The sequence below is a fragment of the Piliocolobus tephrosceles genome, chromosome 5, assembly GCF_002776525.5.
Source record: "Piliocolobus tephrosceles isolate RC106 chromosome 5, ASM277652v3, whole genome shotgun sequence".
NCBI lineage: Eukaryota > Metazoa > Chordata > Mammalia > Primates > Cercopithecidae > Piliocolobus > Piliocolobus tephrosceles.
In genome coordinates, this window is record NC_045438.1 from 8,344,137 (window position 1) to 8,368,129 (window position 23,993).

The 23,993-nt window shown below is 35.5% G+C and overlaps 1 protein-coding gene across 1 annotated transcript in view; it reads left to right on the forward strand.

The window, feature by feature from the left end:
• HDAC2 (histone deacetylase 2) overlaps positions 1 to 17,614 on the forward strand; it is a 30,273-nt gene extending 12,659 nt beyond the window's left edge. Inside the window, exons 3-14 of the mRNA XM_023219037.1 lie at positions 110 to 227; positions 2,190 to 2,264; positions 2,738 to 2,876; positions 5,418 to 5,559; positions 9,253 to 9,345; positions 9,422 to 9,530; positions 12,240 to 12,380; positions 12,914 to 13,022; positions 13,951 to 14,081; positions 14,846 to 15,001; positions 16,568 to 16,625; positions 17,241 to 17,614. Coding sequence (XP_023074805.1) covers positions 110 to 227; positions 2,190 to 2,264; positions 2,738 to 2,876; positions 5,418 to 5,559; positions 9,253 to 9,345; positions 9,422 to 9,530; positions 12,240 to 12,380; positions 12,914 to 13,022; positions 13,951 to 14,081; positions 14,846 to 15,001; positions 16,568 to 16,625; positions 17,241 to 17,271 — 1,302 coding nt within the window. The 3' untranslated portion in view covers positions 17,272 to 17,614. The remainder of the gene's footprint in view (positions 1 to 109; positions 228 to 2,189; positions 2,265 to 2,737; positions 2,877 to 5,417; positions 5,560 to 9,252; positions 9,346 to 9,421; positions 9,531 to 12,239; positions 12,381 to 12,913; positions 13,023 to 13,950; positions 14,082 to 14,845; positions 15,002 to 16,567; positions 16,626 to 17,240) is intronic.
• Positions 17,615 to 23,993: the final 6,379 nt, after the last annotated feature.

A 23,993-nucleotide genomic window follows, 5' to 3' on the forward strand; every position in this document is an offset into this window, starting at 1 on the left:
TAGACTTAGTTCTTTTGAGGGGACCATTAGGAGAATTTGTATATTTGTTTGAAAATACTGATATAACCAGTTGTAATTCCACAGTTCTGACATTTATTTCTCTTCACAGAGGCCCCATAAAGCCACTGCCGAAGAAATGACAAAATATCACAGTGATGAGTATATCAAATTTCTGCGGTCAATAAGACCAGATAACATGTCTGAGTATAGTAAGCAGATGCAGAGATGTACGTTTCTAAGTAAAAAGTATTTTCACATTGATAAATGTAAATTAGTATTTTTAGGAGCTTCGAATGATCCAAATCTGATTATTTTTCCTGTTGGTCTAATATGTTACAATTATTTATTTACTAATTTGAAAGTCATTGTAACGCTACTAAAGCTACTTAAGAAAAAAAACAAACCTGTGTGAAGCTTACTGGTTCGTGAAACAGCTGTTTGGATACTGTTCTACTCCTAGTTTGCTCCCCTGGTAACTTTGGGTAAATACATATTGGTAGGGAGACCTCACTCCCTTGCTTCAAAAAACAAAAACAAGATTACACTTTGGTTAGCCTTAGCTTGACATATACCTCTTGTCTTCTCTTTGTGTACTTCAGTTAACCTGGACTATAATACACATCTCTTTTTCTTTGTTGAGATATTAGTGAAGCTTTTGATTCTACGTAATGTTCTCTTGTACAGGTTAAAAGTATTTTATTTTGAGAGACTGGTAACAAATTGGCTTGAAGGTAGAATGCAAAAGTCAACTTAAAATTATTGGAACAGTATCTTAAAGCTTGATACTGAAGTTCATTCTCATTAGTGTTTGTATTGATTGACTTCAGTGATGATGATAATACTAAATTAGTGTAGGTGCTAGACATCTCATATTTACAACCTCATATACATTTCTACCATATCTTGTTTGATTTGTTATAATGCTACAATATAATTAGAACAGATAGTATTTAATTATTATTTTTTTTCAATGAAGTTTCCAACTTAGATGCAAGAGGCATGGGTAGCCCTTGGGCAAACAACATAACAGGATTGATTTAAAACCTGCATAATAATGAGTTATATTAAGCTTATGATCCTGGCTGGGTGTGGTGGCTCACGCCTCTAATCCCAGCACTTTTGGTGGCCGAGGTGAGTGGATTACCTGAGATCAGGAGTTTGAAACCAGGCTGGCCAACATGGCGAAACCCTGTCTCTACTAAAAAAAGTACAAAAAAAATTAGCTGGGTGTGGTGGCGCGTACCTGTAATCCTGCCACTCAGGAGGCTGAGATAGGAGAATTGCTTGAACCCCGGAGGTGGGGGTTGCGGTGAGCCGAGCTCACGCTATTGCAGCCTGGGTGACAGAGTGAGACTGTCTCCAAAAAAAAAAAAAAAAAAAAAGATTATCTATCTGAGCAGTAAGAAATTAAAATGTATTTCTTATAGTGCTTGTGACTTAAGGATGTACAAAGATATTAATATATAAAACAAAGACCCTTGTTCTTGAAGAGGTTACAATTCAAGGGCATAGGGAAAGACTAAGAAAGGGTTACATATGTCTGCCATATCCCCTTCATTCTCTCAGTACTGAGGAACTAAATGTGTGATGTTGTGTCATTTATCTGTATATGTTTTTTCCTTGTTGTCTTTAGTATCCTTCTATATTTTGGCTCCCAGGAACCTAGTTAATTCTTACCATCTTTCAAGATCAAGATTAGCCATGGGAATAGGCAACCAGCTGTTACATCTTTTTGGTTTAGTAACTTCCTGACATGCATTTCAAAGTTACAGATATTAATACGTATTTAAGGAGTTTTAAAGAAAGTAAATCATAAAGCAATTGAAGTTACTTTTAGAATGTTAACTTACTGTAATATTAAGGGGAAAGGCCTAGAAAATTTAAGCCTGTGTTTTAATTAAATAAGAACTGTTGTGCATAGACAACTATTGAGTTATTGTTAATAGACCAGAAATATTCCACAGATAATCCTGATGAGATTTGATGATGATCTTTCACAGATAACATTGTAATTACCTTGGATAAAACAATAAATGTATTTTAAAGTTGTAAACTTTATATTACACTGTGAAGTGTATGTTTGATGATGGCATCAAGCAGAAAAGTATTTGTAGGAAATAGTTTTTGTAAGAAAAGGCTTTCATTGATTTGCAGAGTATGTTGAAATTAATGAAATCCATCTTCCACAGTTAATGTTGGAGAAGATTGTCCAGTGTTTGATGGACTCTTTGAGTTTTGTCAGCTGTCAACTGGTGGTTCAGTTGGTAAGTGCTAATACAATCAGATTTAAAAGTTGTTCTAAACTTGGTATGTATCTTCCAGGTTATTTGTATAAAGCAGAAGTTTTAATGATTGTGAATTTTGATAACAAAAGGAAATCAGTATGTTTATAGTACAGTACAATTTACTTTCAAACCTCTGTTTTGTTATTGTGACTTAAATACTTTTGTAACTTACGTTTTTCACTTACAGACTTCTTTCATCCCCCTTGTCTTCTAGCTGGGGATGGTAGTTACTACCACCATCCACATAAACCATTATTTAATCTCAGGACGCAGCTCTGGGAGAATATTTTTCTAAGGAGAAACTCCTATTTGTGTCATAGATGATTTCTGTTAAGTTTTATGATTTTAAGCTCTTTCTTATGCATGGCATACACTCTTGTAGGGTTTTCGTCTCATTGTACTAATTTTTTATGTTAAATGTTTAAAAAGTGTGCCTTGTTTCTACTTCTTAGCTGGAGCCGTGAAGTTAAACCGACAACAGACTGATATGGCTGTTAATTGGGCTGGAGGATTACATCATGCTAAGAAATCAGAAGCATCAGGATTCTGTTATGTTAATGATATTGTGCTTGCCATCCTTGAATTACTAAAGTATGTTAATTTATATTGGTACTTTTTTCAGTGATAAAATGTTTTCATTAAAACACTGTAAAAGTCTGTGGCTTAAAAAAAATCAGGTAAACCATAGGTTGAAATAGTTAATGGTGAATTTTCTGGGAATTCATTACAAAACAATGAAGAAATGCAGGAAGTTTGCCCAAATCTTCAATTTGGGCAAGAGTTAGAAGTGTGGTCAGGCACTATGGCCCAGGCCTGTAATCCCTCCACTTTGGGAGACTGAGGTGGGCGGTCTCTGCCAAGAAAAAAATTCGCCAGATGTGGTGGCATGCATCTGTAGTCCCAACTACCCGGGAGGTTGAGGTGGGAGTATCTGAGCCCAGGAAGTAGAGTCTGCAGGAAGCCATGTTCCTGCCACTACACTCTAGCCTGGGCAACAGTGTGAGACCCTGCCTTAAAAAAGAATTAGAAGTGTATAAAAGGCCGGGTGCGGTGGCTCATGCCTGTAATCCCAACACTCTGGGAGGCCGAGGTGGGTGGATCATGAGGTCAGGAATTCGAGACCAGCCTGACCAGCATGGTGAAATCCCCATCCTACTAAAAACACAAAAATTAGCTGGGCGTGGTGGCACGTGCCTGTAATCCCAGCTACTCAGGAGGCTGACGCAGGAGAATTGCTTGAATCTGGGAGGCAGAGGTTGCAGTGAGCCGAGATCGCATCACTGTACTACAGAGTGGGCTACAGAGCCAGACTCTGTCTCAAAAAAAAAAAAAAGAATTAGAAGTGTATATAAATGTCAAAACTCCCATTAAATATCCTTTTTTAAAAGTAGTTTGGCAATTTTCATTTTAGTTAGTTGCAACTAATAAAAAATGACAATGACCTTGGAAGTTTATGTTCTAGTATTTTGTAAGTTTTAAATTGAAGACAAAAATTTGAAACCAGTGTTTAAGGAAATTTATTTACCCATTGAGTTAGTCTAACTGCCTAACTTCCATATCTGAATGAGGCTTTGTTCTCTACTGATGGATATAAAATTATCTCTGAGTTGCTGCAGGAGTTATTTTTCCTTAGCTGTGGCTACAGTTTGAGAGAGAGATCTGTAGAGGTACTTATGAATTTGGACATTTGCAATGTTATTTTTTGCCATCAGTTATGACACATCTTAACAGATTCTACTTTATATTGTACTGAGCTGGTGTTTTTTGCTTGTAGTTATTCCATGCATGCTATCCATAGAGGCTGATTTTTCAGTCACTGAAAATTGATACTGACTCCTCAAATAAACAGTAATTGAGCAGGATCAGTGTAACATCTTGTCAGCTCATCAGGAGCAAAGGAAAATCATTTGCAATCATTTGCCTTGTGTTTTAATTGACTGTTGATGTTGGTTCCAGTGTCTTCAACTCTTTGAGCAAGTTCTTGCCCACTCAGCTAATAGTTTTAAACAACTTTAATTTCTCTGGAAACAGTTTTTTTGGGTGGTATAATCAAACATGGTTTAATAAATTGACTTGGCGCACAGCTTTCCTTGCTTATCTAACACATGAGCCACTCAGAAACTTTAACTTGATCACAGCCTCATTTCTGTTTTTTTAATTTTGTGAAGAAATTTTGCTATACTATTATACGCTCTTTATATTCTTAGGAGAATATTCTTATGAGTGCTTAGTCTGGAAATATCAATTTACATTGTATTGTTTTATTTAGCACAGCTATGGCACCATTACATAATAAATACAATGCCATCTAATAACAAAATCTCACTTCATTGTACTTCAAAAGGATGACATGAGAAATCCATTTCCCCCGTATTTTGACATGAGTATGCACTGGTAACCAAAGGTCATGATATGGTGACTCCTGTGGCTCCTAACCTGTGTTTGAGTTACAGCTGTGTTACTGTAATCTTATGTGGTGTTCCAAGCACCAGGTTGAAGTGATGAGACTACCACATGTAGCCTCTGTCACAGCTAACCAGTTGTGAAGTTCAAATGGAGCCATGGGTAATAAACAATTGAGCATGGCCATCGTTCAGTAAAACTTTTTCTATGGCCACTGAAATTTGAATTTTTTAATTGTCACATGTCAGAAAATACTCTTGGTTTTGTTTTTAAACCATTTAAAAAATATAAAAATTATTCTTAGTTCAAAGCTGAAAAAAGAGGCAATTGGCCAAATTTGGGCCATGGGCTATAGTTACCCAATCCCTATTTTATAATATTGAAGATTTACTATAGAGGTGTTTTAATTAAAGTAACAATCTTGAGTATGGTATAATCTTCAGTTTTCATGTATTAGAAATATGTGCTATGTTTTTGAACTATGTGGAATAGAACAAATTTCACTAAGAGTAAATATGTATTTTTTAACCTACATAGGGCCATAAGTGGGTATTTAAAGGCCTAAGGCTCAAACCTCAGATATTTGAATAGCCTTTTAGGCTGAATGTAAAAGGTGATTAAACATCCTGGAATGCTAGAGCTCAAAAATAGGTTTCCTGCATTTGTGGTGCTTCTTCCCATCTTACAACCTTTAAAGAAAAAACCAAAAACTTATGGATTTGTTTTCAGGTATCATCAGAGAGTCTTATATATTGATATAGATATTCATCATGGTGATGGTGTTGAAGAAGCTTTTTATACAACAGATCGTGTAATGACGGTATCATTCCATAAATATGGGGAATACTTTCCTGGCACAGGAGACTTGAGGGTAAGACTAAATTATGTCTTAATAAATACTGTGAGATGAACCTAGGAGATCAGTAACCTTATACTTGAAGTAGAATTTTTCCTGAGTTAATAATTTGAAACTTGTATGCAGAATTGAATTACTTCGTATGCAGTAACATTTGCTAAAATTCACTGTTGCTAAGTAAGCAAAAATTTAGTGAGAAATTAAGGACTGTTTTTTTTTTTTCTCAGCTGTTTTCTTTGGTTAAATAAATGTTTTTGAATATCCAGAAAGCATGAAGCCCTTCTCTTGATGTTCAGTTTGAATCTTCAAAACTACCTGATGGTAGCCTATGTTGCTATTGATTATAAGGATCAGTGGAATAAAATAGACTAGGTCTTTTTACGTTCTTCTGCTCCTCTCTTTTGTGATTGGTCTTGACTTTTAGTAGGTCTAATTTTAATCTTTTTTTTTCTTTAAGCTTTTAAAATTGGTAATGTATTTACGTAGAGAAAGAATAGTGTAGCCCTGCCTGCCTGTTACATTAAGTGTATTTCTATTTTATTTCTGTTATCTTTTTCCATTTGATGCTCTTGTCTTTTATGACTGTGAAAACCACTGGTCAAATCCTATTTCTGTAAGCTCATTGAAGGTTTTTTTGCCTCACTACACTTTTTTTGAACCTAACTACACGCATGTTGAAATTTATTCAATAATTTAAACAGCTGTTTTTAGTTAAGCCTGGATTATATGGGAGATTTGTCTTATATGGCATTGAACAAAGTTCTAAACTATTTTTTTAAGGTTATTTTTCACGTCTATGGTATATCATTACAGTTTAGCAACCAGAGTTTAAAGAGTTGCCATAAAGTATTCTTAAGCTGTATGGCTTTTCTTTGTTAGACCACAATGTAATACTTTCTCAGTAAACTCTTTGAGTAAAAGAGTTACCTTAGTAAAACTTTTCCATACTTACAGATGGGTGGGAGGTCAAATGTTTGGTTTGAGTTTAAATTATTTAGCTTTTAAAATTGCAGATTTGTAATTTCAGTTCCTTGCCAGTAGACTCCTTCAATGTATCCCTCTCCCACCTGGTCTTACAGACTGGTGGTTCTCAAACAGTGGACCCTAAACTGAGGAGAAAGCAGACCAGCATCACCTGGGAACTGGTTAGAAATATACATTCTTAGGGCCCAGAAACTGGGTGATTCTCCACCTTAAAGTTTGAGAATCACTGCTGTAAACCGGCAGAATATATTTGTCAGCAACCATTACATCCTAGTGGAAGTCAAACAAAAGTCTTCTCTGTTTTAAGCTTAAAGAATAAGACAGTATCTTCGCAGTATGATCCTAGTTTATCTCAGAAGTGGAAAATGGAAGCCTCATGTAATTTCTGACAGGTGAATGTCACTATGGTCTCTTCTCAGTTATTATTCATAATTCTTACAGTTTGAAGTTTTTGGAAATATTAGAGAATGCAGTTTTAGAAGGATTTGAGACTGGCTTTCAACATCTCTTTTTCTTAAGATTTTACAGTCGCTGTATTAAATGATGTTTTAAGGATAACATTTGAATATTTTAAGCATGTCCCCAGAATTTTGTGAGAGAATTAAAATCAGTCATTACATTATACGTACAGCTATATGACTTTCTGTGTAACTCAATGTATCTTTGGATGTTAATTTAATAAACACTCCTTTTTCTGCCTGCTAATTCATTCTAATGCTGAAAAGAAGGCTACTCTGAGCTTAGCTCATTGTTGAAACTCTGTTTGCTTTAATTCGAGTAGTCTAGTGGAAGAAAGAAAGGTGGTGTAGTAGCAGTTGCAGAATGAGATCTGGAAGAGATAAAGCTTAGTCTAACAAGGGCAGCAGCTCTGAGTTGCCAGCTAGTTAGTGGCAGTTAGGATGAGAAGTGCTGACCAACTTTTCTGCATTCTGAAATCTTAGAGTCAAAATATATTTCGTCTGTGTTTTAACTGTGCAGTAGGAGTGTAAGGATTCACAGTACTTTGGCTTTTCCATATTTATATGGCTTATATTTAGTTACCAAATCTTAATAAAAATTTAGACTGCAAGAAAAATTGGGAGAGGAGGTGTGTAATTTTGCTTGCTTTCCCCTTGTTGGATGTTGGGTCTCATAACTCTAATATTGAGAGTAAATTTTGCTTTTGTGAAATTGGACTGAAGCTAAGATCATTCCATGAGAGGTTCAGGAAGAACTTGCACAAGTGCTAGTAATCCTAAAAATCCATGGATCTTCAGACATTATAATTTAACACACGTAAGAATTAGGCTTCCCGCACCCCATCCAGGCACGGTGGCTCATGTCTGTGATCCCAGCGCTTTGGAAGGCTGAGTCAAGTGGATTACCTGAGGTCAGGAGTTCGAGACCAGCCTGACTGGTGAAACCCTGTCTCTACTAAATAAAAAAAGAATTAGCTGGGCGTGGTGGCGTGCACCTGCAGTCCCAGCAACTTGGGAGGCTGAGACAGGACAATTGCTGGAACCGAGGAGGCGATCTTGGCTCACTGGAGTGCAGCGAGCTGAGATCACGCCACTGCACTCTAGCCTGGGTGACAGAGCAGGACTCCATCTCAAAAAAAAAAAAAAAAAACAAAAACAGTGGCATGCTCCTAATCCTTTGGTATTGCAGTTAAAATACTAGTTTGTATTTTAACTAGTAATGTCTGTACTATACAGTATCTTCTAGGAATACATAACACACACACAAATGCATACTCACACATGCAAATGCATAACATATACAAATAAATAAGTATAACACGTGTATGTATCATTTAAGAGTATATGTAGCTGGAACCTTTGTGTCTTTTGAGAGAGATTAATGCCTGGAGTGATACTCATTCAGCAAGTAGAAACAAAATTTACTTGAAGTCCAATTAAAGAACAACTCTGAGGCTGGGCGCCATGGCTCACGCCTGTAATCCCAGCGCTTTGGGAGGCCGAGGTGGGCGGATCATCTGAGGTCAGGAGTTTGAGACCAGCCTGACGAACATGGAGAAACCTTGTCTCTATTGAAAATACAAAATTAGTCGGGCATGGTGGCGCATACCTGTAATCCCAGCTATTCGGGAGGCTGAGGCAGGAGAATTGCTTGAACCTGGGAGGCAGAGTTTGCAGTGAGCCCAGATCGTGCCATTGCACCTCCAGCCTGGGCACCAAGAGCAAAACTCTGTCTCAAAAAAAAAAAAAAAAAAAAACCTGGTGCTTTAGTTGGTAGCTGTTAAATCTTCGAGAAGGTCTGGGTCGTTCTTTCATCGTAAGTAAACTTATACCAACAGATTGTGAACCACAAGAAGGATTCTGCAGATGATTGTCCTGCAGGGCTTTTTGGCTTCATTTGTTTTCCACAGGTTTACTCATAAAGTTGCCTTGCCATCTTACATATTCTGCTTATGATGGATTTTCTGGTTTAATGTAATAATGTAATTTCATTGCCTTTAACTGCTTGTGTTAAATTTCTTTTCTCTCAAAAATAATCACTACAGATTAATTGGAAATGGTTCTTGTGTGCTTTACAATCAGTTTATAAATATTGGAGCATATATTATTATTTCCTTTCTCAATTTGATTGTTCCGGTCTCAACTTCTAAGATGAATTCAAAATTGGATCCTTAATAGTCTTTTACTCTTTTCAAAATGTAGTAAGCAAATGTCAAACGTTTTGTTCTAGAATATTCTTTAAGATCTGTGTAATTATGTATTTTAGGATATTGGTGCTGGAAAAGGCAAATACTATGCTGTCAATTTTCCAATGAGAGATGGTATAGATGATGAGTCATATGGGCAGATATTTAAGCCTGTAAGTATTATTTTCAAAATTGGAATGGAATTTCAGAATGTTATTGGAGATGCTAACATTTGTTATCTTGGTGTAGATTATCTCAAAGGTGATGGAGATGTATCAGCCTAGTGCTGTGGTATTACAGTGTGGTGCGGACTCATTATCTGGTGATAGACTGGGCTGTTTCAATCTAACAGTCAAAGGTAAGCAATTCAAAGGGTGGTATTCCCAGAAGAAAATGGTTTTTCTTCCACCTAAGAACTTCCCATAAAAGTTCTCATTGGATTTTCTTGCCTGCTGTTTTAACACTGTGCTCTGCATTTTTCCTGGGGTTTTGTCTGTTGTATGTATGACTAGAGTTATTCTTGTTACATTGTGGCAGATTTATATGTACATTTATACAGGACTAGTTTTTTAGTTTATTGTAGTTTGAACCCAAGGCAGCTATTTTCGAATGTTTTCGTTGACTCTGTCAGTAAAACATGCGTACTTTATTACTTAATTGGATTATTCTCATTAAGGAAGAAGAGGGTTTAGCTCTCCTCACCGCTTTGCCCACAGCATACTTGTAACCCTTCCCACATCTCTATTTTTTACAAATCAGAATTTGGTTGTGACATTTAGTGTTTACAGCAGCATCTTCAAACACTTTTCAGCTTATCCTCTTATCCAAGTTTTCTTTGCCGCATAATTGTTCCTAAGTTTCTCATTTGCTTAGTTTTCTCTCCACTTATTGCTAAACTACTGGTGTCTCAGTATCTTCATGTGTTCAGATCCGTTGAATATTCTGTCACTTTTACGTTCTTGAAAAACAGCCTTCTCATCTGTTCATGTTTGGATGACGGTCTTTGGTAGTCCTGGTGGGACATATAGCTGTTCTCTGCTTTTTTTCTGTTGTATTGGTTCTCCCTGGTGGCTCTGTTCTCTGTCTTTAATTTTTTTCTCATGTTTTGGTGGAGCGCCTTCTCAAGTAGCTTCCTGATAAAAAGTGTGTGGGAGATTAGGAGTGCTGCAGTACATACTAAATTTTGATCATGTGTTGAAGTCAGCATATGATGGAAGTCTAGACCAAAGCAAAATATCACCATTCTGGAATGAACTTCTAGGGTGTAAGAATAAATCTGAAATTTAATAAGATCTTAAAATTTATTTGTTCATTAGAAATGATTTTTATCATGAGTATGTGTATATGATTTTAGAGGTTTTTTTTCCATGTGAACTTTTAGGTAGCAAGTTGATACTCTGCTTTGTATTCTCTAAGATGTGGAGAATTCTCAAATAGAACTTTCTCCAGAACAACTGCTGGTCTTAATGGAATTTGATAACTAAATACAGATATTAAAAGCTTCTTTATTTAATGTTATGATTGCTACTATACCAGCTGTATTAGAATTATGGTATAGTCTGTTATTCTATATTAGGTTGAATGATATTAAATTAATTGTCGCTTTGTAGGTCAACAGTGGTTGAACAGCACGTAACTTAATGTGTTAATAACCATCTTTTGCCTCAAAATGTTTATAAACTTTCTAAAATGATCTACCTAATGTACTCTTAAGAGTGTGTATTAACTATCAGTTTTCCTGTTAGACATGAAAGTCCTTAATGTTTTTGTACTTATTGGTTTTTATAATCATTTCACTCTTAGAAAAACATTTACGTTGTATTTCAGCTAATAGAGTTTCAGTTGTATAAAGCATGTAAGGATATTTGTAGTTCCCAAGTCTTAAACTTCATTCTGAGTTTCTCTACTGCCAGCTTTGATTCAGCTTTTTCAGATCTGCTGAAGTTAGTTATCTCTTGTCCATCTCCTTGCTCCCATCAGCTATGTTCTTGCTCTTGTATTCTCTCCCATTCTTCATTTTTATGAATTTTGGCCTTTAAAAAAATCCCTTTCCAGTCATTTTTGTCAAGTTTTGGAATGAAGGAAAAGTAAACATCTCTTTGTTTAGACAGCTATCTTTACTTGGAAGCCTGTAAGTTAACTTTTTGTATGTTTGTTTTGTCTTTAAAAATATCCAAATGGTTTTTATCTGTTATAAGAAACTTTTCTAGTAGCAGTAATAAAAATTGGGTGCTAGAATTATGTAAATCACATAGTGCAACTATTGAAGAATGCTTAGTGAAAATTCCCACAGTATACAGTTACATGAAGAGAACAGATAAACTTTGTAAAATTAACTGTGAATTGGAAAGAAATATAGAAAAACAATTTTCTTCTTTAAAGATTGAGTTATGTGCCTAACTGGTAATATTACTCAAGGGGAACTTACTGGTAACTTATAAATGATTATTGAATTAAGATATTTATTCACAGAAAATATTTACTTTTATGTTAGGTTTACTATTAATATTATATTTAAATTTCTACACATAGAAGTTGAAGTTTTTGAAAATAGTAATAGATATTTTTAACTCTTAAGTTATGAAAATTACTCAGTACCACTAACTACCTAAAGTTAACTCAGAGTTAAACTATGTTGTCTAGCTTTCTGTAATTATTTTACACATGTCCATAAGGAAAGAAATGGTAATAAAAATTAATTTAGATTATACATAATGTTTTATTGTAACCTGATTAATTTCACCATGTAACCCTACATGAACATCTTTCTATGTTAATAAAATAGGTGTATATTCATATTATAGTCTTAATATAATTGTGTACTTGGCTTCCATCAGGGACATTTGTTAAAATAGCTAGTTAATCTTAATTTTTTAATGTATTATTGTGTGAAACGTGTTTGGAAAGGAGTTTTAGACTCGAACTTTTTTACATTTTTATTTGTTTTTTAAATATTTAGAAAACCATTTTGGTTGAATAACATTTGCACTTACTATCTTTTTAAAATTTATTTTTCAAACTGTTACAGTATGCAGATTTTGTTGTTACCCAAATCTTCTTGTCTTAGGTCACGCTAAATGTGTAGAAGTTGTAAAAACTTTTAACTTACCATTACTGATGCTTGGTGGAGGTGGATACACCATCCGTAATGTTGCTCGATGTTGGACATATGAGACTGCAGTTGCCCTTGATTGTGAGATTCCCAATGGTGAGTGTTCTTATTATGATATCTTTATTGTGTGAACTGTCAATACAGATGCTCCTCCACTTACGTTGCAATTAGGTCCTGATAAACCTATCATAAGCTGAAAGTATGGTAAGTAGAAGATTGATATAATACACCTAACCTACCAAATATGACTTAGCCCAGCCTACTTTGAACATGCTCAGAACAGTTAGGTTAGTCTACAGTTGGACAAAATAATCTAATACTGAGCCTGTTTTGTAAAAATAAAATGTTGAATATCTCATGTAATTTATTGAGTACAAGACATTGAAGTTGTGACAAAAAAGCCAGAAAACTGTAAGTCAACCCGTTGAAAGTCAGAGAGTGTATATCAAAATGGATGGATGGATGATTAGAGTAAGCGCCATTGTTTATAAATAGGAGAACATTCACTTTATGTTCACTTTTAAACGTTTTCTTTGGAACTATTTCACCACCTAAATCTGGATTCTGTGCATAGATTTTTGTGAAAACTGAACTTGTAATGTGTAACTCTATTTTATTGTTTTCATTAGAGTTGCCATATAATGATTACTTTGAGTATTTTGGACCAGACTTCAAACTGCATATTAGTCCTTCAAACATGACAAACCAGAACACTCCAGAATATATGGAAAAGATAAAGTAAGAAATCGTTGAATTGTTTTGATAAACATTTTATCTTGACAAAGATTTAGGATGCTTTAGAGGGCCAAGTATGATGGGTCCTTTTAACTTTATTCAATATTTCTCTTGTTTCTTTCTAAAGGATTTGAAACATTAAGTTACTGATTATTCTTTTTTTTTTTTTTTAATTTTAAATTTTTTTGTCGGGATGGGTGTCTCGAAGTCCTGGCTTCAAGTGATCCTGTCACCTCTGCCTCTCAAAAGTGCTGAGCTTACAGGCATGAGCCACCACGTTCAGCTATTTAATTTCTTCAGTTAATGGAAATAATATTTTTTTATTAGTTGAAAAGTATTTGAAAATTGCAAGGCGCACTATATTTTCATTGTCTGAAACATTTTGTTAAGGCTTTGTCTCCACAAGCAAAGTAGGGACATTATAGTACATAGCATGGGTTTGAGTCACCTCTGTACCACAAACAAGCTGTATGATATTTGATAAGTTCACCTGCCTTTGTGCTTATGTTTTCCCCTCATTGAAATGGGGGACTAAAATAATGCCTCCTTGGCCAGTCAAGGTGGCTCATGCTTATAAACCTTAATGCTTCGGAAGTCAAAGATGGGAGGATAGCTTTAGACCAGGAGTTTGTGACTACCTTGGGCAGTATAGTGAGACCTTGTCTGCAAAAAATTTAAAAATGTGCCAGGTATGGTGGCGGACAGTTGTTGTCCTAACGCAGAGGCTGAGGCAGGAGGATTGCCAGGAGTTTGAGGCTGCAGTGAGCTATGATCTTGCCACTGCACTCTAGTCTGGGCAACAGAGAGAGACCTTTTAATTTACAGGTTTAGCTAGACCAAAGATGAAATTTTTTGCTAAATATTTTCTCTTGCATGTAAGAACTGCAGAGAAATTGAATTTTGTCTACTAAACTTTGCACGTGTAATTTAGACAGCGTCTATTTGAAAATTTGCGCATGTTACCTCATGCACCTGGTGTCCAGATGCAAGCTATCCCAGAAGATGCTGTTCACGAAGACAGTGGAGATGAAGATGGAGAAGATCCAGACAAGAGAATTTCTAGTAAGATAATGCCTTTATTTTTCCAGTTTGTCAAAATGATACTTCAAATTGAAGGTTTTAGTGGTCTAAGAACTTCACTATTAAGTCATGTTCACGAGCACACTATTATTATTGTCATTTTTGCCACTTTCAGAGATTTACCTTCCTGATCTCAAAACCTGATTTGGGTGTCAGCAGTTTCAGTTTGTACGGCTGGATATACATACATGATTGAAAGTTATCAAGAACTAGCCACTTCAGTATATTTGGCAGTTAATAAGACATCTCATTTATCTAAAGTAGGGTGAACCAAATAACTAAACATCTGTTTGATTTTGCAACTTCTCATTACACTTAATATGATGGTTAGATTGTAGCATAATGGTATGTGTAATGGTATAGACTGTCTAACATATTTGGTATTGGTACTTTTTTTGGTCTACTTTACCTCAGCTCTGAAATAAAACGCTGCTTTTTAAGTAATGATATTATTCCTATTCCCATTAGAAAAACACACTTTTTTCCTTCAGAGTTTCAGCATTTTTAAAAGAAAAAGAAATTCCCCCAATTTTTATTATGTGTTTTTGAGACATGTCTTCATACATGAAAGCAAAGTTTTCAATATTAAGTAAACCATTCATTCCATTCAAATTTTGAAATCATTAGGCATTTGTTATCCTTTACCATTAAATGTGGTAACTGCTGGTGCGTTTGTATGAGTATGCTATAATGATTATAAAACCTGTGACTGTTTTTGTCAAAATTTATTAAAATCTTTTGTGCAGTTCGAGCATCAGACAAGCGGATAGCTTGTGATGAAGAATTCTCAGATTCTGAGGATGAAGGAGAAGGAGGTCGAAGAAATGTGGCTGATCATAAGAAAGGAGCAAAGAAAGCTAGAATTGAAGAAGATAAGAAAGAAACAGAGGACAAAAAAACAGGTCAGATTTGTTTCTTGGTAATTATGTTTTAATTGTAAATTTTAAAAATTGAGCTACATTGTAATGTTTATGGGATCCTGAAGTCAGTTGCACAGGTGTCAAAGGAGGAAGTATGCTGGTAGATGACTCTTTTTTCTTACATATAAGTGGTACTTAGCTCTTAAAACTTTTATATAAATGTTATTGTTCCTATTTGCTTTAATAATATAGGAAACTTGATCTTCTTGATAACGTAGGTTTGAAATAGTGAACGTACTGTGATAGAGATTGGGTAAGAAAGAGGACAAAGTAATTCTGAATCTGTTTGTAATGCATGGTCAGAACTGAACTTCTAAGGTAATTTTTAACTACCTAAAGCTTATTTAATGGGAGAAAACACAAAGAAGAGTTACATATCCTTAGACCAGTTTTGCCGTTTTGAAAAAGGTCAAATAATAGATTTTGTTCAGAAATTGAAGAAAACACTAAAAGCTCTGAGGAAAGCTAGGAGAGGGGATTTGGGATCTGGGTTAGGGAGGAGATAATACGTTGATACATTGCCTTACTTTAAAACGCTGTGTTAGCTTTAGGCAATTGAATTTGCTACCTGAATCTGTTACCTTTCATCTGACTTCCCAGAACACTTACACATGCCTCTGCCATTTTATTTAACACATCATATTATAGCACCTCATAGGATTTTGTCTCCCAGCTAGATTGAGCTACTCATGGTTAGGGAACACAATGTCTTAAATATTTGTATTCTCAGCTTTTGATGCATTTCCTAATGCAGGTAATGGTGATGAGCACACGTTTTAGTTAACCTGTTAATTTTGATCCTGTAGCATGTGAAAAACTGATTTAGAGATACTGATCCAATTTTTCCTGTATCTATCAAATTGAAGTTACATGAATAAGCTGGCTCTTTTTTTTTTTTAACTAGAGAGTTCGTAATTTGTAACATCTGACACATCTAGTTCTATTCTTTTCCTTGTGAATTTACTCCTCAATAGGCTACATACAGTTTAGTTCTCTATCTACCATTTTATAATTTTAACTTCCTAATGTATTATAATGATGGCTTCAGTCCAAAAATTCAGGCCATGACTGAGGTAAGGACTTAACTTTAGCTGTAGGATTTTTCTAACTTTTTTTCTTTTCTTTCATTTTCACTATGCCGTCGTCTTGTCTGTTTTTGGTGTTCTGATTTTTAAAAGCTTTATCTTTTCTGTGCTTAAAAAATAAACCCTCTATTTGGTGATGGGGCTCTTCTGATAGGGCCTTGCAGTTGTTAAAATTCTTCAGCCTACAGAAAAATGAAATACTCTTTTTAAATCTATAGGTCAAAACCTAGAGTTAGGGCCATCTTTTCTCTTCCTCCTCACCCCAGCCCTGTGACTGTTCATAGCTTGTACTGTCATCGTTTAGGAAACACCCAACACAAAGCTTATTTAGACTCTAGTTCATTAATAATAAGATTGCATGATACCTTTTTATATTTTAAAAATAAAGTATATTTTGAAATAATAATATATACATTTTATATTTCAAAATAGGTTTTAATCTTTTCCCAATCTTTATTTTTAGATGTTAAGGAAGAAGATAAATCCAAGGACAATAGTGGTGAAAAAACAGATACCAAAGGGTAAATGATGTTCCTTATCGAGTACTTTTTATGTACTATAAAAATACTAAACATGTTTATTGGTGTGTGTGTATACACACTTCAGAAATACTAGACTGAACCTTAGAACATCATTATGAGGTGCTCTGCATTTTAGTTTGTATTGGTACATAAGACAACATATGCCATCTTACCTATTGGTTTATCAATATAAACTAAATCAGTCAGGTTGTATTTTTGTACATAATTTATCTGAGATCCTTTTTTGCTATTGTCTTATTATATGTGCACTTAATGGTTTTCGTGGTGTTATTTCTGTGTACATGATTTTTTTAGTGTTGTGAAATAGGGAAGCTTAAGAAACAATTTTAAGTAAAAACAGTTGAGGATTTTATTGTCAGAAAGCATGTAAAAGTTTGGGCATACATAATTTTGTGCCAGCCTTTACAGGATAACTTGGAATGATTATAAAGTCACTAGAAAGAGTAAGGCATTAATTACTCCAGAAACACTTAAGACATTATCAATTAATGTGTGTGTTAGCATGAGCCTACAGGACCTGATCAATAGAGTAGGTCAGTGCATTGAGATCAAGATCGTGCCATTGTTAATATTTCACATTGCCTCTTTTAACAGAACCAAATCAGAACAGCTCAGCAACCCCTGAATTTGACAGTCTCACCAATTTCAGAAAATCATTAAAAAGAAAATATTGAAAGGAAAATGTTTTCTTTTTGAAGACTTCTGGCTTCATTTTATACTACTTTGGCATGGACTGTATTTATTTTCAAATGGCTTTTTCGTTTTTGTTTTTCTTGGCAAGTTTTATTGTGAGTTTTTCTAATTATGAAGCAAAATTTCTTTTCTCCACCATGCTTTATGTGATAGTATTTAAAATTGATATGAGTTATTATGTCAAAAAAACTGATCTAGTAAAGAAGTAATTGGCCTTTCTGAGCTGATTTTTCCATCTTTTGTAATTATCTTTATTAAAAAATTGTACTTGGATTGTCTTTTGTCTGTTCATTACTACAATATGAAATCTTGTTTCAGCGGCTGATGACATCATTTCTGTAGACTTACCATACGCTCTAGATGAAAGATAATAATTACAGCTTGAAAGATACCTTATTTGCTGTTTCTTTGGGAAGAGTATTTATAGTAATTATTATTTATTTTTGCAATAGAAATTCTACCACCTTGCCCTCTATAACTTAGCCAGTTAGTATCAGTGAAGATTAACATCCCATTACAATTTATGAAATAATAATACAGACTCTACAATTGAGATGTAGGAGTTCTTTGAGCTGACCCAAAGATCCTCAAAAATTGAAATGGAAATTCTGAATTGAAAGAAGAAACAGACTAGAACTTGTGTTGACCAGACTTGCCTGTAGTATATTGCTGGTTTAAAATGGAACCTGCTAGTCAGACAAAACCTGTTTCTTTTACTGCATTTACATGGCATCCAGGTTCCATTATTAGTTACATGACATCCAGGTTTCTAAGTCAAGGACGTAAACACAAATGATTTATCATTCAACAACTACTTATTGTGTGTCTGCCCATTTTAAGACTGTGGGAGTGTAACAATATAATGGAAAAATGCTTTCAGTCAGAGCTTACATTCTAGTGGCAGGAAGCAGACAAGTGGGGGTAATTCCTGCTACTAAGATGTGCAAAGAAGACAAAACATTTTTAGGAACTTGCCAAAATCAGTAAAATCTCCTTTTTTGTCAGGCCCAAATTGATTCTTTTGAGATAAAATACTAAAAAATATTTCTCTACAGCTCTGTTAAATATTTCAGACATTCACAATAGCACATAGACTTTTGTAATAAACAGCTGTGCACCCACCTAGATTTAGCAAATATTTTGCTATATTTGCTTCAGTGTTTTTTTCTTAAAATACACCTAAATTGAAGCTCTCTTCATGTACTTGTGTCATTTGTAACCCCTCCCTCCCAGCCTTAAGAAGTAATCACTATTGTGATTATTTTATCCATGTTTTTGTGCATATTTTACCCATGTTTGTGTACTTTAGCTACATATTTGTTATCAACCTGTAAACCTTTATGACATAGGAACTAAGGAACTTAGTCCGTTGGTTAGGAGGATAGTTAAATGTATTTAGTGTTGGTGAAACAGATGGTATTACATTTGGACAATTCTGTAACTTTGCTTTTTTTCTTTTTATTATTTTTCCATAGCTTATTGGGGTACAGATGGTGTTTGGTTACATGAGTAAGTTCTTTAGTGGTGATTTGTGGGATTTTGGTGCACCCATCACCCGAGCACTGCACCCTGTTTGTAGTCTTTTATCCCTCGCCCTCCTCCCACCGTGCCTCCCGTCCACCTTGATGATCCTCAGTTTCAAATAAGAAAATAACCATTTTCCAAGCTCCAGATGTTCCGGCATCCTCTCTTTGGATCTCCCAGTACCTGCAGCTCACAGGACAGTGGGGGCTGTGGTAGAGTCACCTAGGAGATCCTGGAGGAGATGGAACAGTAGATGGGAACTGAGCTCAGTACTCAGGTGCTGGGAGACAAAGGCCCTTTGCTTTTTTTCATTCAATATTCTGATCTACCCCTGTTGAGACGTGTTAAGTATAGTTCATTTTGACTGCTATGTACTCCATTGTGTGAACATACTGAAATTGTACACTTCAATACTATACTGAATCTCCTTGGGTGTATTTAAGAGTTTTTGTTTTTCTAAGTAGTTTGTTATATACAACTAAAACCTCAAGAGAATTAAAGCAGTTTCAGCAAGGTGATTTGGTACAGCATTAATATCCAGAAATCAGTAACAGTGACCAAGTCTGTTAGAAGAACAAAGACCCCAATTTGTAATAACAACAAAAATTTCTAGAAATAATTTATAAAGAAGCTATAGTTCTGGTGTCTAGTAAGGTCAGTGTAACATAGTAGGATGTCAAAATACCCTAATACTTTAAAAAATTCATGTAGCATAAAAATGATATTTGAAATTGGCAAGGACAGACATTATTTTGTAAGTGAAATTAGGATAACAACTGATAACGAAATGGAAAAAAAACCAGGAGTTTTCTGCCCTCCACAAGAAGATTTAAATAGGAAAAGATAAAACTACCAAAAACTTAAACTCTTAAAGCAAATGGATTGGAGAAGGCCTAAGAGTGACACCAAACTCAACTATAAAAGAAATGATATATTTGATAACAGTTAATTCAGTGGACCAACAAAAACTTAGAAGCCAAGTCAAGAAAAATGACAAGCGACAGTGGGAGGCAGGTTTGTAACACATCCCAGGTCAAAAGGCTCATATGTGAAGATAGTAGAGGAACACAGTGTATAAGGATGTGAACTGGGAAACATAGTTTGTAAATACAAAAAGATGTTTAACCTCAGTAAATAAAAAGCTATAGAGAGACTTTTTAACCTCGTTTTTTAAACCTATTTTTTTTGTTGTTTATTTATTTATTAATTTGAGACAGTCTCACTCTGTTACCCAGGCTGGTGTGCAGTGGCACAGTCTTGGCTCACTGCAACCTTCACCTCCTGGGTTGAAACCATTCTCCTGCCTCAGCCTCCTGAGTAGCTGGGATTACAGGCGCCTGCCACCACGCCTGGCTAATTTTTTGTGTTTTTAGTACAGGATTTCACTATGTTGACCAGGCTGGTCTCGAACTCCTGACCTTGTGATCTACCCGCCTTGGCCTCCCAAAGTGCTGGGATTACAGGCATGAGCTGCCGCGCCTGGCCATTTATTTCTTTTTTTTAGAGAGGATCTCGGTCACCCAGGATGGAGTGTGGTAGCATGATCACATCTCACTACATCTTAGAACTTCTGGGCTCAGGGTATTGTCCCACCTCAGCCTCCCAAGTAGCTGGGACTACAAGTGTGCACCATCACACCTAGCTGATTCTTAAATTTTTATTTTGGAGAGACGGTGTTTCCCTGTGTTGCCCAGGCTGGTCACAAACTCCTAGGCTCAAGCGATTCTCCTGACTCAGGCATAAGCCACTGTAGACCTGACCTAAACCTATCATGTTACAGGCTTAGAAAGCAACTATTGGGAAGTGTTTGAGGAAACTCATGTCAGGTTTGGTAAACTAAGACATTAACTCAAAAGTTATTTAATTCATTTAATGAAGGTGCCACGTTGTCTCAGTTGTCTGTGGCATGGGTGGACACTGTTCTAAGTCAGCATTGGTACTCTAAGCTAGTTACATCATATCTAAGCTTTGCCCTTCTACCAGAGCTACTAGCATTCTGTCAGTGGGTGATTATTTGAAGTTTTTACGTTGAAGTTAGTCACCTGCATCTTCTGTTTTTTTTTTTATGGTTTTGATATAGCAATACTGCTGAAGTTTTTTTGATAACTTGGATTGGTAATATTTGTTATCACATTGTGATATAAATGATAGGGGCTTTTGAAAACAAGCAGTAATCATTTCAATAACTTAGGGTCTCTTCACTATCATCTTAGGAAAATTACTAACTTCTGTGCCTCAGTTGCTTCGTAACTTAAAATGAGGAAAATAATAGTCCCTACTTCATAGGTTTGTTGTGAGGATTGAGTTAAGAACATAGTTAATGCTCAGTAAGGGTTAGTTGCTATTTTTTCTTTCTTTCCTTTTTTTTTTTTTTTTCTTAAACAGAGCTCACTGTGTTGCCCAGGTTGGAGCGCAGTGGCACAATCTCAGCTCACTGCAACCTCTGCTTCCTAGGTTCAGGTGATTCTCATGCCTTAGCCTCCCAAGCAGCTGGGATTACAGGCGTGCACTACCACACCTGGCTAATTTTTGTATGTTTAGTAGAGACGGGTTCCCACCATATTGGCCAGGCTGGTCTTGAACTCCTTACCTCAAATGATCCACCCGCCTCGGTCCCCCAAAGTGCTGGGATTACAGGCATGAGCCACCGCGCCTGGCTTGCTATTGTTATGAGGTAAAGGTAGGTAGTTGGGTAAGAGTGGTGCCAGGGGAAGTTCTAAATTTTCGAGTGTTCCTTTAGATGCCAGATGGGTTGTATCTGAGCCTTTTGTTGCAGTTTGATGCCTACTAGCGTCAGATTGCTAGGTCATGGTGGATAGAGAAGCAATCTTTTTTGAGATCTGATTTTAGCAAGGATAGAATAATATTTGACAACTTTGGGGGGATTTAATGCCTCTGTAATGTGCTCAAGGATAATCTCAAGAAAAATGGTATTAATAGATTACAGAAAAATAGAACTATCACTGTTATTATTGGCTATTTACATGAGCAATGTGGAGAAATGTTCAGGATCACAGCAGTTAGCAATTTCTCAATTGCTGCATTTCCTCACTCTACCACAAGATGGCAGATACTGCATTTAAAAAGTTTTTTTTCTGTGTGTTTTACAGTCATTTGGTGGCCCATGTAACAAGCAGAGCAACATGTATTAGGTTCTTTTTGAATGCAATATTGGATTAAAAACTATTTGAATTAAACTACAGTTAAGTATGCTGTTTAAGGTTTTTCTGTAAGAATTATAACACTAATTTCTAAGTTTTACATCTGCAAAACACAGTAGAGTATGTCTGGTAGTCATTGACTAATTGTGACTTTGCTGATCAGACAAAATGGAACTAATAGTAGAGCCAGAATAATTTCTGTTTTGACTGGTGGTAAGAATCGGTTAGTATACAGAATGGGAAAGAATTGAAATTCGTTTCTAGGAATTATAGCTTAAAATAGTGAATATTCAGGGGCACTGGGTGCTTGTGCCACGACTACTGTTTACTAAACTAAGTACCTAACCCCTTTGGTCTTTGAACACTGCAGAGGTATGATTAGGATTATTAATGAAAAATTCTTTTTTAGTAGAACAAACAACCAGTTAAGGACAGAAGACACCTTGATTAGATTCTGTTATTTACTCTTTTTATTAAGGTTGTTTTACTCTAAATGTTAAGGAAATGTGTAATTATTTCTAAAGTAAAATGAGTAGCAGGATTCTGAATAGGACATTTTTTTCGCCAGACCCATTTTTGCAACCAGTGGTTTATACTTAGGAGTGAGTTGAACAAAGAAGCTCTAATCTGTTTTTGTGTTGTGGATTTTTGATTCTATTGATAAATCAGTAGCTTCCAGCTTCTCTCGTATCCTCTACTAGTCATCTTTTTTGTTTCTTCAGAAATAAACATCCAGGGTCACTTCCATGCACTTGCCACATACTTAATAGGATGGTGTACAGGTTAAACTTTTAAAGGAAAGTACAGACAGACAATTCCTAAAGTAAAAGAGAACACATTATCAAAACTGGTTGTACTTAACAAATACAAACAAAAAGTCATTACACTTCTGGCAACAAATACTGTTTGATTTAAAAAGACAAGAATTTCCCCTTTTGCTTTTATTTTTTTAGTATGCTATGTCCTTAAGTGAGAAATGCACTTCAAAAATTTTCTTATTCTGAAGTCTAGCCAGAACGTTTGAAGTTGTGTTGCCTTTGACTAGACTAGGTGAATTTAACTACTCTGCCCTCTTGTGCCCGTGGTAGATAACAGCCCTCCAAGCGTGAGGATGGGAGATCCGTTCACCAGTATTTCCAAAGTTATATTCTTAAAAAGGCTAGATTTCTAATTTTCATAGAATCTAGGTATGTTCTTTTCAACTCAGCATCTGATAAGAAAGTTTGGGCAAGTAGGTGTGAAAAATTTACTACTCTAAATAGCATTTTCCAGGAAAGAATATAATTCAAAGTCCAAATTATTACTAGCTGTCATCTTCGCCAGCAATCACGGAAGCATTGTTATTGTCACACACATTTATTGGTACAGTTCAGTGTTCATATGTAATAGGCTTAGGCATAATTCCTGTGCTATTCCCTTTTGATGCCAGACACCCTTTTGTAATCTGTTTTGTTTGAAATCCAAATTAATATGTCTTAAAGTAAATGACAAAGCACTGGGCTTTCTTAACGTAATGACTCTTCTGCCATCCTATTTCTAGAGTTAGGCAGAAAATTCTGTAAATCTATCTTATTTCCAGTCTGTTTGTGACTATGGTGGGCAATAAATCTGATTTCCCAGAAAAACACATCTGGACCCCAATAGGTAAGTAAGGTAAACAATCCTCGTTTAAATTGTTTGTGCTTCTGACCTGACCTCAAAACACCATCGTCATCTAGAGCAGCAACATGTAAAGAACAATGCACTGGAAGTCACATATATGGGTCTAGCACCAGCCTTTACATTATACAACTTTGGGCAAGTCATTTAAATTTCTGTGCTTCAGTTTACTAAATCTATGAAACTGACTAGGTAACAGCTGACATGCTTTTCCAGCACTCCCTGTTTTCTACCTGTGTCTGATGTCACAAATTGAGCATTCCTTTCTGGCCTTGGGATCCGTATCAATCCAGATAGCCATTAACCCAGA